We start from the raw sequence: 13,918 nt of genomic DNA, 5'->3' as shown, positions 1-13,918 counted from the left end.
GAAGACTAGAATATCCCATTGGCCAACAAGCACAGGAACAGTCGTCAGGGAAATGCAAATCAAACCACAGGGTAATACTGCTTTATGCCAACTAGGATCGCCACGAGCTCTAAATGAAGGAGGAGGAGAAAAAGGAGGAGGAAGAGGAAGAGAAATAGGGGGAGGAGGAGGAGAAATAGGGGGAGGAGGAGGAGGAAGAGGAGGAGGAGAAAAAGGAAGAGGAGAAGGAAGAGGAGGAGAAGGAAAAGGAGGAGGAGGAGGAGGAGGAAGAAGAAGAAAGAAGTTAACAAGCCTAAGCAAAGAGATGGGAAAATCATATCCCTTCCTTGTTGCTGTGGGAATAGAAAATGGTCGGTCAGTATGAAAACCAGTTTGCCATAGTGTTGCAGATAGCGAGCCAAGGCTCTAGTTCAGGGCACAACACTTGCCTAACATGTTCGAGGCCCCGAGTCTGAGCCCAACACTGTGCTGAAAAAGTTAAACACGGCATTGCCATGGGATCCAGAAACCGCAGTTCTTGATCCTCCCCGAATGAAAAGCAGCATTGATCATGCCGGCCAAAAGGAAGACACAGCCCAGTGTCCACCGATGAGAATGCACACTTCGTGCACACCTCCACTCCTCTGTCTGAATCATAAAGAAACTGTCTGCGAAATGGTCAAATAAGACAAAATTCCATGAAAAAAAATTTTTTTTAAAGAGAAGCCACCTGCCATACTTTCAAATTCCTCCAGGCCAGCACTTTTTGAAATCAAAATGAGTGTTCAAAGTTGCATTTTCTGCTAAAAGAAATGTATTACGCTTATAGCTGCATATAAGAGCTATGTGCTCTATGAGCTTCGGGGAGTCCTATAAGAATGTGAGCCCAAGCTCAGACCACTCAGAGCAAGGCATGGGACGCCCTCGCTTGAGGAACGAAAACCCAACGGGACACACTGTGGGTGAGCTTGCCTGTTCAATTCCTGCAGAAATAAAACTTTCCGGCTTCACCAAGATACTTTGGCTCCCGCAGTCGTTTCCTGAGACCTCAGACCCATGATGGAACACACGCAATCGTGCCATACAGGAAGAGAAAATCAGTGATGGATACTACATACTACCACGCTTCCGATGGAGCCTCAAAGAGGCCATGTCAAGACTACTGAGAACAGATACCATGAGGCTCTACTTGTAGGAGTGTGGGACTAGTCAAGCTTGCAGAGGAGGACAGTAGAGCTGGGTGTGGTGCTCACAGCTACAACGCGTCACTCTAGGGGACGTACAGCTGAGTTGGGGGCAGCCTGGGCTATATCGAAACCTGTCAGCCAACAAACACAACTGAAACCAACAAAAGGATGGAGCCAGACGTGGTGATTGCGGCCATGTGAGAGTCCCTGCTTTGCATATGCAAGGCCTTAGGTTCAATACCCAGAGCTCTTCCCCACCCCCACCCCAGTGCTCACACAGTAGAACGGGGTGAGGATAGAATTTCCTCCGAAGTCCTACGAGTCAAGGCTGGGCTGCCTGCCTGTGGCACTATGGCAGGGTGGCAGAGCCTTTAGAAGGTAGGTCCTAATGAAAGGAAGTTACATCATTAGGGACCAGCTCTTGAGGAAGGTACTGGGACCCAGGTTTCCTCCCCCAACATCATCCCTTGCTATCTCTCCTTCCCTTCCACTTTCTTCTTCCCTCCTGTCTTCCTCTTTTCCTATTCCCCTGTCCCACAATCTTCCCCACCTTGCTTCCTGGTTGTCATAGGGGGAGCAGCTTTGCCCCAATGATGTCCTGCTTCATTACAGGCTAATGCAATGGGACCAAGTAACTACTGAAACCATAGGCCCAAAGAAACCTTCCCTCTTCATAAGCTGGTTCCTCAGGTATTATGTCACAGTCCTAGAAAGCAAACCTAGAGCAGGAAGGGAGGGAATCATATCATTTAAGGGAAGTAGTTTCTGTTCGTACAACAAACAGTTCTAGAAACAGTGAGTGTGCTAAATACCACTGGCTGACACGCTTAACACTTGTAAATTGCAAATCTTATGCTAAATATATTTACCACAAAAACCCAACACACATACATCAAACCTTTGAACTCACCTGCTTCTCAGGTGAGCCAAGGAAGCCAAGTGAGCCCCGTGAACAGCAGATGCCCCACCAGAGCTCTGTTCCCGGTGGCTTTCTGGCGCGGCCTCACATTTAAGGCCAACTCCTTCCCCATAAAAATACGACTTAATTGGTCTGCAGCCGGGCACTGGGGTTTCTGAGAGCTGTGGTCCTGCTCCAGCTCCAACCTTATCTCCTCTGGTGTCTGTCTTTCCTTCTGGCCAAACAGGCCTCCTGTGCTCCCTTGAACACGGCAAGCTCACACCTGCACAAACCATTACTCTCCCCACTCCAGTGCGGTTCCATTTCCCATCTCCTTGCTACGGAAACGAGAATCCCTGGGTCCCATCTGGCGCCCCATCCTCACACAGGAGCAGCTACCTGCTCTCACCTAATGTCTCCATTACTCACTGCCCAGGGTGCAAGGCCTCAGCAAACATCATCCCAGAATCCCAAGGGCTTCTCTAACCCTAGAGACAACCAAGCCCCACCTGGGTCCCAGTTCCTAGTGCCAGTTTTCCTTCACCATCGGTTTCCTGTGTACAAAGCCGGACTAGGAACAGCAGACTTAACAATACTGTACACTTGTTCCAAAAAGCTGAAAATAAGTTTTGGAGGTTTTCACAATGAAGAAATAATAGAGTTTAAAATAGTGGATACAACCTATTATCAACTCATTTCATGATACTCCCTTAATGTGTGTAGTTCATGTATGTATGTGTATGTGCATGTTATATGCACTTGTTCACTATGTGGACACATGTTCCTGTACATGGAGGTCAGAGGTCAGCTTTCAGGGGCCTCCCTCAGTTGTTCTTTACCTCATTAATTAATTAATTCATTCATTCATTCATTCATTCATTCATTCATTCAGAGACAGGGTCTCTCAGCAAACTTGGAGCTTAAACCAATTCACTTAGGCTGACCGACCAATGAGCTTCAGAGATCCACCTGTTGGCAACATCCCAGCCCGGTTCTTATAGATGCTGCCTGGCTTTTGCATAGGTCCTGGGGATCCAAATTCGGGTTCTCATGATCGTATGGCAGGTACCTTAACAATGGACCACCTCCCCAGCTCAGCTGTCACGTATCAGTTAACAAAATTTTTTAAAGATAGAATCTTGCTATATTGTCCAGGCTAGTCTTGAACTCATGATTCTCCTATCTCCGCCTCCTCAGTGCTTGGATTATAGTTATGTGCCACCCCCTACCCCTCATCCCTCTCCCAATGTGCCTGACTGAAAATAAAATAATAATAATAATAATAATAATAATAATAATAAGAAGAAGAAGAAGAAGAAAAGAAATAGCAATTTCTCTAGTGGTGGAATGTAACTTTGGACATAGTTAAAGAGGCATGCTAGGAAGACTTATGTTTAAGAGACACATATCCAGTTATAAATCTTCCTTGGGACCCATCCCGGCCTTGCTCGCTGTGATGAAGTAGCGAGGGTCCCTTACCACTGTGCCTGGAGCCTCCCCTTCCTCCAAGCCAGTTTGTGGGTGATGGTGACTCATGGCTCTAAAATAGATAAGCAAAGTAGGGTGCAGAAAGGGAAACTACTGCCTCCAAGCTCACCCAGAAAGCGAGGGTGAAACCAGGCAAGCCGTCAAGAGAGCCTGTTCCTGTGGTGAGCATCAGGTCTGTGACTGGCATCACTGAGGGTAGCCCTGGCGTAGGAGGCTCGGTCAAGGCATTTTTGGCTTCCCCATTCCAGCAAGTTCCTTCCCTCAAATGCTCTGTGATGTCAGCTAGCTCGGGTGAGGTGGGGGGTAGACCAGCTGCAGCCTGCAGCCACCGCAGGAAAGGGTCAGAGAAGGCAGAAGGAAGTGTATATGCCACCAGTAGGGACAGAAGCCTTTCACAATCCAGCCCGGGGTTCCCTTCCTACAGGGCTTTGCACAACATCAACTGTGCTGGGTCCCCTTTCCACCACGCTGCTCTGCCTTCTCCTAGCTTCCAGATCTCCCCCCACCCCCAGGAGCTGCTCTAGCTGTATACAGATTCCAGAAGAGCCTGAGAGATGTTTGAGTTTCTGGAGCCTAAGAATCTCATTCACATTTTCTACAGGGGGTGGATCCTGCAGCCAGGATATCCTTGAGTGACAACAGGCAGGCATGGGGGTGGGGGTGGGGGTGGGGGGACAAAAAACAGCCAAGTACAGCTACTGGGTGGTGAAGCTGAGGTAGGTGGATTTCTGGAAGGGAGGGAGGGAGGAAGGAAGGAAGGAAGGAAGGAAGGAAGGAAGGAAGGAAGGAAGGAAGGAAGGAAGGAAGAAGGGAGGGAGGACGGACAGGCAGAGGCAGCACAGTCAAAGCTACAGATCTCTGCAATCTCCTAACAGCTGCAGGCAGCTGGCCATGCCAGTCGACTGGACACAGTGGTACCAAGATTCTGGACCCTGGCTGCTCTCGTGCACAGCCTGTGGAAGTGGTAACAATATCAAACCACAAACTTGACCTCAAAATACCTTCTGGCCTTGAAAGCAGGAATTATTTACTTTTGTTTAAACAAAACCAAGCATGTTCTCTCTCTCTCTCTCTCTCTCTCTCTCTCTCTCTCTCTCTCTAATGACTTTTGTCATCTATATTTAGTTGCAAAGAGTGACTACAGCCCCTACTTCATGAAATGAGAAAAGGGGAAAGTCTACCTCTCCTGAACCCACAGAAGCCAGTGTCAGCCCAGGCAGGGTTGGGCAGGCCATCCTACGAAGATTATAATCCAACCAAATTGTTCTCAGAATCCAAGAGCAGAGGGCGTTGATGCTTGTGTCCCGGAGCCTCCTGAAGTCAGGCTATCTGCTCCCAGGCTATAACTAGGGACACTTGCTGGTCATCCTGATGCCCAAAGACGTGCTGCTGTGTTCTTCTGGGGGTGTCTCAAGCAGCTGAGCCAGAAAAATCTCCCTATAACTTGAAACAAATGTTCCTTTTTTAAAGTTATTGTTATTTTGGTTTGTTTAATTTGTTGAGTGTTAAGCTGACACGGTTCAGAACTCAATGATAGGCATGTTTATATGCTGAAATAGGTGCTCATAGCCTCCCGGCCTGACCCTTCACCAGTTTCTTTCCTCTTATCCTGCCAACAGCCAACCCTGTTCAGCCATCTTGTGTAGCATCCCAGAGAGTCTTGTGAGAATCCGTTTATGCTGGTGCCTGCAGATCCCCAACATACCACACATGGTTCAGAGCGTCCATCCCCATTCCTCTCACATCGAGGGAGGAGGAGATGTGGAAGGTGGCCGGTGTCAGCCAAGGCTAAGACACCCAGAGCCTCCCGGTTCATCTCCTGCACTCTCTATAAGCCGTTGCTTCCTAGCCACTGGTCCAGCCCCTTGACCCTAAGTAACAAAGTCCTGCCTTGCTCCAAGTCCTTCCTCAAAGCTGTGTTGGCTGTTTCATCCCTCACAGGCCCAGACCCTTCCAAGTCACCCAGATCATCCCTGTAGCCATCGAAGGCGTAGTGTAGTCAGAGAAAAGGTCGCCGTTCACACCAACACCAAGGCACTGACCCAATCCACTTAAGCCTTAATGCAGAGGTTTCTTTCAGATGCAACTGAACTGTACAACTTTAAAAAAATGGCTAAAATGGGAAAAGGAGAATTAAGATGATAAATATACGGGCTCAGTTGGAGAATGTATCACTGCCCTGCCAGTCAAATCCCTGGAGAGAAATGCAGTCTTTTTGTACCATGGTTACCATTAGGCCCCGGACTTTGCTGTCAGCTTCACCATGTATGGTTCAGCCTGGCTCCACCAGTTCCTGTAGTCCCTGTGTGGAGCATTCAGCCTCCCATTGGCTCCTGCATGCTCGGATTAGCTGTCACGATCACAATTTATGTACTCCATAGTTGTCAAACTCACAATCCTCCTGCCTCAGCCTCCCAAGTACATCACCAGGAAGAAAATGTCGGACTCTGAAATGAGAACATTGTGATCTACCTGATTCATATTTGGCCAAGTACACGGCATAGTAGATTTGGAAATAAGCCTTAGCAGTTCCCTGTACTGTGACTATTAGAACAACTTCCTGTTAAGTAATGCAGTGTCTTGAGTTTTTGTCTCAGTGGTTTTATACAAATATCCAAGGACAAATTCAACTGAATATATCCAAGAGGCGAGTCTCCAGTTGACGTATTTTATGATATGTGTGCTTTGCCACAATTTAAAGTAAAAATTTAAATAGTAGAAACATAAAGAGAATGCAAAGTTGTGCCCATAGTACATGTGTGCCTGTGTAAACTAATCATATACGGAAAATACAGCAAAATATTATTATTTATGTTGTGCAATGGAAGAGAATTCTTCCCTGAATATTTTTTCTCCATTTCCCTACTTTCCTTTTTGGGTTTTATATTAATAATTTTTAAAAATTATTATTTAATTATTTAAAAAAACATATTCATAGCTTAGCAGCCCGAGACAGACTTTCAACAGCATGGCAAATGGCAAACTCTCTTGGCAGGTTCTTCACGAGAGGACAATTGGCGTTAGGGCATGCTGGCGTGAGGCCCCCTTTAGTTTTCTTTTCTCAGCCTAAATGGGGAAATTCAGAGTCTCAGGACTGGGAAGGGGAAGAGGCACCAGCAGCTAAGGGGACAGGGAAGGGGCAGGCCTAGCCTTGAAGGGTGAGATCTGACCATGGACTGGAGGGAAAAGTTCAGCCATGTCCCTTAGCTCCCAAATAGGAGGTGAAGGCCCATGCCAGCATATGGGCCTCAACCTCTTCCAACACTTAGTTTTTCTTTCAACGATCCCCAAAGAGATCTATCTGATGAATCTCATGAAAATCTGACCCAGAAATAGATTTTCCCTCTTAAAACAATACTCAAGGATTCCTTTGCAAAGGCATTGGCTGTGCAAGTCCCTGTCAGCAGAGACCAGGGTGGGAAGGCAGTCCTTGGCATACTTTGTTTAGCCCAGTCATTCGAGACCCTTGAGCTCTCCAACTGAACTGTAACATCCTTGAAGGCAAGATAGTCTTATTTAGCTAGGGGTGGGAGTAAAACTCAAGGGCCCATTTTAGGTCATCTAGCACAGATTCCCACTAGAAAACCCTGTAGGAGCTGGTAAGATGGTTCAGTGGGCGAGGGTGCCTGCTGCCAAACCTAGTGACCTAAGTTTGATCCCCAGGATCCCCACGGTGGAAGAGAAATGATCCTGCAAGATGTCTTTTGACCTACACTGGCATTCCAAGGCAAGTATGCCCTCCTACAAATTAAAATGTATTTACACACACACACACACACACACACACACAACATACAAAATGAAACCAAGAGAAAATGAGGTCAGGAAGGTCAGGAAGACAAATGGACCATTGGAAATTCGTGGCTACTGGCTTTTGGGGCTGTGGTGCCCCAGTGCTGAGCAGCCTCTCTAGCCCTCTCAGTGGGTGAAGCCTGCTATTCTCAGCCTCAGACTGGTCTCACCTGACAGGCCCCGCCCCAAGGCGTAGCCACAAAATTACCAGCAAATCTACAGTGCTCCTTGCCGTGTGTATGTGTAACAGAAACAATCTCTCCCTTCCTTCCCCCTGTGGTCCGCCACCCAAAGTCACTCCCATGGCAGCCAGCCTTGGGGATGCTCTGCACAGCCAGCGTCAGGCCACCCACCCCGGGGGGCGGTTCGGACAGGTTGTAATGCAAAGCTAACTGCGAGGAACAGGACTATGGCTAGTCCCAAGCTAAAGGCCCCATGACTTCTAAGTCATTTTATCTGCTTTTGCTGGGAGGGAGGGCTCGAGACTGTATATCTCTGTTGCTGTCTATCTCTGGCTATTCTACAGCTTCCTTTGTAGCCCAGGCTGTCCTAAACTTACTCTTCTCCTGCCTCCGCCTCTCAAATACTGGATTAAAGGTGTGTACCACCGTGTCAAGCCTATCATAAGCCGTTTCTATCACTTCTGTGTCTCCTTTGCCACCAGATGAGAATGCCTCTGCTAGCTCAGGTCCACCGACATTTATCTGTCACCAGCTACAGCCCCAGACAGGCCCCTACTAATGGCTGTATCTACGGGACCCCATGGACACACTTGTTAAAATGCCTCCCCTAGATGGAGGCATAAGCATCTACCCTGTCCTCCCATGATTCCAATGACAAACAGATGTACAGCTCCACTCAGGTCCCCGGTGGGGAACCAGGGAGTCTACTTACTGAGCAGTGAGGAGTTATGGGAAGGAGCATGGATGACCTTAATGCAGCCCAAAGAAGGTCTGTACTCTGCCGGAATGCTAATGTCCCCCAGAGCTTCACCAAGGAACCTCTCCCCTAGCCCTTCCCCTAGAACCTGAGGCATGGCCTCCTGCAATTAGGGCAAAATTGCCCACAACTGGGAAGGAGGGCAGCTGGATCAGGTGAGGGCATCATTGCTCCTTCCTTCAAGAGAGAGCCAATAGCAGCGAGCCCAGCAGAGACAGATCTTGTCAAACAACCCCAGCTGAGCAAGTAGGCGTTGTAGACGGCCTGGCAGCACTTTGGGAGGGTAGTTAGTGTTCTATGCTACTTGTTCAAATTTGTGGGTCAATACCTCTGTGGGGCCTGTTAAAATTTTGGGGTAGGGCTGGGGAGATAGCTAGTAGGTAGAGCACTTTGCCCGTGAGTGCAAAGACTGAAGTCTGACTGAGAACCCACATAGTCAGGTGCAGCTCGTGACTATAATCCCAGAGTGCCTAAAGCAAAACCAAAGCTCAAGTGCCAGAAAGCTAGCCAAGTACACAGCAGCCATCAGGAGACCCTGTCTCTAAACAGGCGAAAGGAAGTGTTAAGAAAAAAAAACAAAAAACAAAAAACAAAAACGATAGAGTGGGGGAGGGGAGGGGATATGCTCCGTGGAGGTGTCCTGAGGCTTGGGGGCAAGGGAAATGCCTCTGGCGGACCCATGCTGAGGCATCCCTTCCCCCTGAGGGACCAGCCACAAGAGGTCAAGGGGAGGAGAGTTAAGAGGGTAGTAGGGGCTGAGAGAGAGAAGAGGAGGAGTAGAGAGAAGTAGAGGCCGACCAGAGCACGTGGAGAGAGGAGAGGGGAAGGTAAGGGGGAGAGAGCAAGAGAGAGAGGAGGGGGCAAGCAGCCCATTTTTATAGTACCAGGTAACGGTGGGGCGGAGCACATCTGGCTGTTGCCAGGTAACCGTTTACAGAATCCCAACAGGGAGTCTAATACCAGAGGCCATCCTCTGATCTACACACACATGTGTCCATCCATACTTACACAAGTTCTTACACACACACACAGGCACACACGGCTTTAGAGTATCTCCTATAAGTATATGAGCTCTGGTGACAGCTCTTAGTAATGACATCTTCCCTCCTTCTTATGAACTGATGTTAGAAATACGGCTGGTTCCCACGTGTGTTCAGGATGGACAAAGTTACCAGATGTGTTCTGAGACTGCACTGGCTCCTTCCAGCTCGGAGGTTTCCTTCTACTACTTAAAAACTAGATGCTGGGGCTAGAGAGATGGTTTAGCAGTTAAGAACATTAGCTGCTCTTCCAGAGGACCCGGGTTTAATTCCTCAACACCATCTGTCCCTATAGTTCTGGAGGATATGACGCCCTCTTTTGGTCTCCACAGGCATTGCATGCACATGGTGAACATGCTGGCAAAATACCCAAACAATAAAATAAAAATAAATAAAATTTCATTAAAAAAAGACCGGATATCCTTTCCTTTTCCTTCTTTCTCCCTAACTATACCCACTGCCTCGGTCTCTCCCTGTCATTCGAGACAAGCTCTTACCACGTATACATGACCTGCTTTATTTAAACTGACTTTGGCCCTCTTCTCTCTGCCTGAGCTGAGGTTGCAGGCACTTGCCACCACTCTAGGTCTAAGACTATTTTCAGTGAGTTCACTGCCAGGCTGCAGGATTCAAGGGCAGTGTGGAAGGTTCCCACTGTCTCCTTTCTAACTTGTCCCTTGCTCTGGGAAGGGTCTCCTAACCGAGGCCATCTGTGATGAGAAGGTGCCTGAAGCCCATGTCACCTGCTCAGAGGCACAGTAAGTACAGGGCATGGCGTGACACCACCCAGGAAGCAGTCCCAGGGCAGGGAGGGGCTGGGTCCTGCTGCTGCCACACCCTGATGTTTTATTCGTCCTTCTGCCCAGCCCCTGCCACCGGGCTAGAAATACTAGGGATAAAATGGGTCAGGGTCTCTGGCCTTCCTGGGTTGCAGGGTTCTAAGTCAGAGCAGCAATTGGATTCTGGCTGTCACCTTGAGCAACGCGAGCAAGTGCCCAGGTGAACAAGATGGCCAAGACAGCTGCCTTCATCTACAGCTCTGGACTGATCCTACACTCTTCTTTGTAAAAAAATGGGGAAATTGAGGTCCAGACAGGCACAAGGCACCCTCTCCAGGCAAGGCCCTCTGTACTCTGGGAAATCAGTTTCCAGGACAGAAGGGCTCCCCATACTTTAGCATGACCCCCGCAAGCAAAACTGGCCAGAAAGAGGGTGGCTTACTAACCCTCATCCTCCCAGCGTTGGCCCTAGGAGCGGGGCCTTGGTGAGGCTGGGACAGAACCACCTGCGTGAGATGTCCTGAGAGTTCCGTGGGGCGTTGAAGCATTATCCTCAGGAGAAACACATTAACAGTCAGGGGTAGAGGAGTGGGGGCGGGGGGGGGGTAGGGAGAAGTGGAAAAACGAGAGAGCTGGGCAAACACTGTGTCTCTATTGCCCTGGCCAGCCTGGTTCCCTTATTTCCTGGGCAAAACCATTTGACCTACACCTGCACTGAATTTGAAAAGGCAAGCAGGAAGCTGCCTAGCCCAGCTGCTGAATGCAAGAACCTGAGGTATGCAGAGATCAGAGGCTGGGTGAGAAGAAGAGAGTGAACGCTGACAAGGCACCGGGGCGTTCGGTCATCTTCGGTTCAAATATCTGTACTTATCTCCATTATACAGATGTAGAAACTGAGGCCCAGAGAGAAACGGCAGCCGACCCAGCCCTTACAAAGCTGAAACCCAAACCAACACCAAAGCTGGCCTGGTGCCGGGGCTGCTAACTTCTCCCTATATATCCTCTTCAAGTCCTCCATTAGGCTGTCCAGATCTCTACCACTAGGGCAGCGTGTCCCAGCGGAGAATCAGCCTGTGAGTACCGAGGCTGGCCCTCTGCTGTCTGTGGGGGTGATGTCTGTGAGAGAAATTCATTATCTCAGCCAGGGCCCCTGCTTTCGCCTTTCATGTGAGTAGAAACTGTGGCCCAGGCCACCTCCACGATAATTAGGACCAAAGTCAAGGCCCAATTTTTATGGGAACACTGTACCCCGATGTCAGTCTCCACGGTGATTCCTGCCTGGCTGGACCTGTTCTGCAAGCTCACCGCCCCCAGTCGACTCCACTCACCCAGAAGGCATCTCGGAACTGCAGCTGGGCCATCATCCTCGCGTCTGTTGTGTCAAATACTAGCACTCCTGCTTCGAGCAGGGCTGAGCATGGGCCAGGAGCACGTCCCAGTCCTAGCGCCGGCTAGCCCAGGCCCTCCCTCCCACTTCCAGCCGGCGCCGTCTGAAACGCTCAGAAGGCAGCCACAAGCCAGAGGCAACTGCCGGAGAGAGGAAAGAGGCTCAACCTGTTTTGTTTGGGGCTAGAATCAGTAGCGAAATGAGGAAGGAGCCCTGCCCAGTGATGGAAGGGTGGGCCACGATTTCCAGCCTAGGCTCTCCCCAGCCCCGGTGACGAGGGGACGCAGGCTGAAGCCCAGGGCAGGCAGCCCAGGTGGCAGGCAGAGAGACTGGGAGAGAGGCAGGATGTGCGCAGGCCAGGCAGAGAGCCTGAGGCCTGCACGGGAAGGTTTGTGCAACCTCCCCCAGGGCAGGCGCAGGACTCTAACCCACAGGAAGTTGAGCTGCTGCATTTTTCCTGCACAGCCCCGCCTGCCACCTGCCACCCCGCTGCCTGCTCATGTCCTGGCCCAGTTTAGATTTGGAACCGTCAAGTTAGGAATCCCACGGCTGTTACCCTCGAAGCCCCACACCCACACCCCACCCCACCATCAAGGACATCCACCATTCATTCCAACCTTAGCAGTTCATGCCCTAGACTAGGGCCCACATTAATTTGGACTCTGCCCTTCGGTAGTGGAAGGACCTCGATTGACCTAACTCAGAGCTCAGCCTCCTCATCTGCCACCTCCAGACTTAGGGAAAGTCTTTCATATCAAGAATGTCCCTAGAATTTCTCTTTGTAGAGCTAGCAGGCAGGTCCTCGGGAACACTATCCAGAGACAGGATTTGCCCACTCAGCAAAAGAGGCTTCTGGGAGTCCTGAGCCTGGGGTGGGCTGGTGAAAAGAATGAGTCGGGATTGTCCACAAATCACCACCCTCACCGAGGCTCACCTTAGGACCAACTGGGTGGATCAGATAGCTGAGCTCTCAAGTGTGGGTTAGAAGAGGCACGCCCAGACTTCCTTAAACAACCCCTAAGAAAAAACACAGCAAGCCTGGTGCTGGAAAGCCCTTCTCTCTAGAATCCCAGGGCTTGAGCTAATGAGCTTCTTTTAAAAAGAGACTCATTTGTGTGTGTGTGTGTGTGTGTGTGTGCCAGGTGTGTACAGAGGCCCGTAGAGGCTAGCAGAGGCCATCAGATCCTCTGGAGCTGCCTGATGTAGATGCTAGGAATTGAACTCTGATCCTTCAGAACACCAATCATTCTCAACTACTGAGCCATCTCTCTCCAGCCCTGTATAAGCAGTTTTAGCATCTAGACACCCGGGTTTTTCTGTTACTTGCAAGGTGCAGACAGTGCTTGGTGTAGTCACCTTGACCCCACCGGCCCTGTGCTGAAGCTACTTTTACTGTCTCAGATTGGCCAGCTCAGCATCTCATTCTGTAAAATGTGGAGAGACCTTGGAACCAAAAAGCAGACCAGAGTCCTCTTTACCAGCCTTATTTTAACTGGCAGGAAAAGCCAGAACTGGGCTCCCTGCTATCCTGAGTATCTCTTCCCTCCAGTCTGCGGGGTCAGTCCAGCCCCTGTCTCTAGAGGCACATTGCACCTTCAGATCCACACCTTGCTGTTTTGTACCCCATTTCTCTTGTTTTTCTGAGACAGGGTCCCATGTGTCCCTAGCTGGCCTTGAACTCCTGGTCCTTCTGCCCTTACCTGCTGAGTACAGGAACGGCAGATAGTGTGTGCCAACATGTCTGGTGTCCCAGCCCCTCTTTCTGGACTGCTTCCCTAGGTCCTCAGTTTGGGGGCAAATCCTCCCACCCCTTTAAACTTTCCATATTTACATTTTTCAGGTCCTAGGCCAGAACAGCCAGTTTGGCTCTGAGGCACCTACTAAGTACCAGGTGCATCATCTAGTCTGTCAGAACTTAACCGTCTCTCACACATGCTTAAAGATGAGAAACCCAATAATGATCCTTACATTCTAAGGGCAAAGAAGCAGAAGGCTGGTGTGGTCCCAGGTTAATATGAGACCAATGCAAATGCCCTCAGCGCTTCCAGACATTGCCACTAAGATGACAGTTCTGCCTCTAGACCCTCTAGCCCTGCTGATGAGTAAAAGAGGCCGTTGGGCTGAGTGTGTTCACTGCTTGACAAGTCAGCTGGGAAGGCTCTTCATGCAGAGTGTTAATGAGAGGGTGTGATGGGGAAGCCATTATTGTCAGTTACTCAGAGGTCTGGAAGCAGGGGGTCTTCAAGCCATGGTAAACCGAGGCTCCAGCGTATCCGACGGAATTCCTCTTCCACCAATGGTCTTCCTCCTTGTGAGCTGTGGCACCTCCACCTCCAGATGCAGCCGCATCAAAGAAAGAAAGGGAAAACCCAGGCTGTCTTCTCCAAAGTCCTGTTCCTCAGCCTCCTGGGAGATCTCCCCTGGTGTGT

The 13,918-nt window shown here is 49.8% G+C and overlaps 1 protein-coding gene across 1 annotated transcript in view; it reads right to left on the bottom strand.

Annotated features, from left to right (window-relative positions):
- Positions 1–11,481, bottom strand: part of PSTPIP1 (proline-serine-threonine phosphatase interacting protein 1) — a 36,436-nt gene extending 24,955 nt beyond the window's left edge. Inside the window, exon 1 of the mRNA XM_080930006.1 lies at positions 11,431–11,481. Coding sequence (XP_080786132.1) covers positions 11,431–11,466 — 36 coding nt within the window. The 5' untranslated portion in view covers positions 11,467–11,481. The remainder of the gene's footprint in view (positions 1–11,430) is intronic.
- Between the last annotated feature and the right edge of the window lie 2,437 nt (positions 11,482–13,918).

This window comes from Micromys minutus (assembly GCF_963924665.1).
Source record: "Micromys minutus genome assembly, chromosome: 16".
NCBI classification, from domain to species: Eukaryota; Metazoa; Chordata; class Mammalia; order Rodentia; family Muridae; genus Micromys; species Micromys minutus.
The sequence above is the reverse complement of the archived record's forward strand: the minus strand, read 5'-3'. Positions and strand labels throughout refer to the sequence as shown.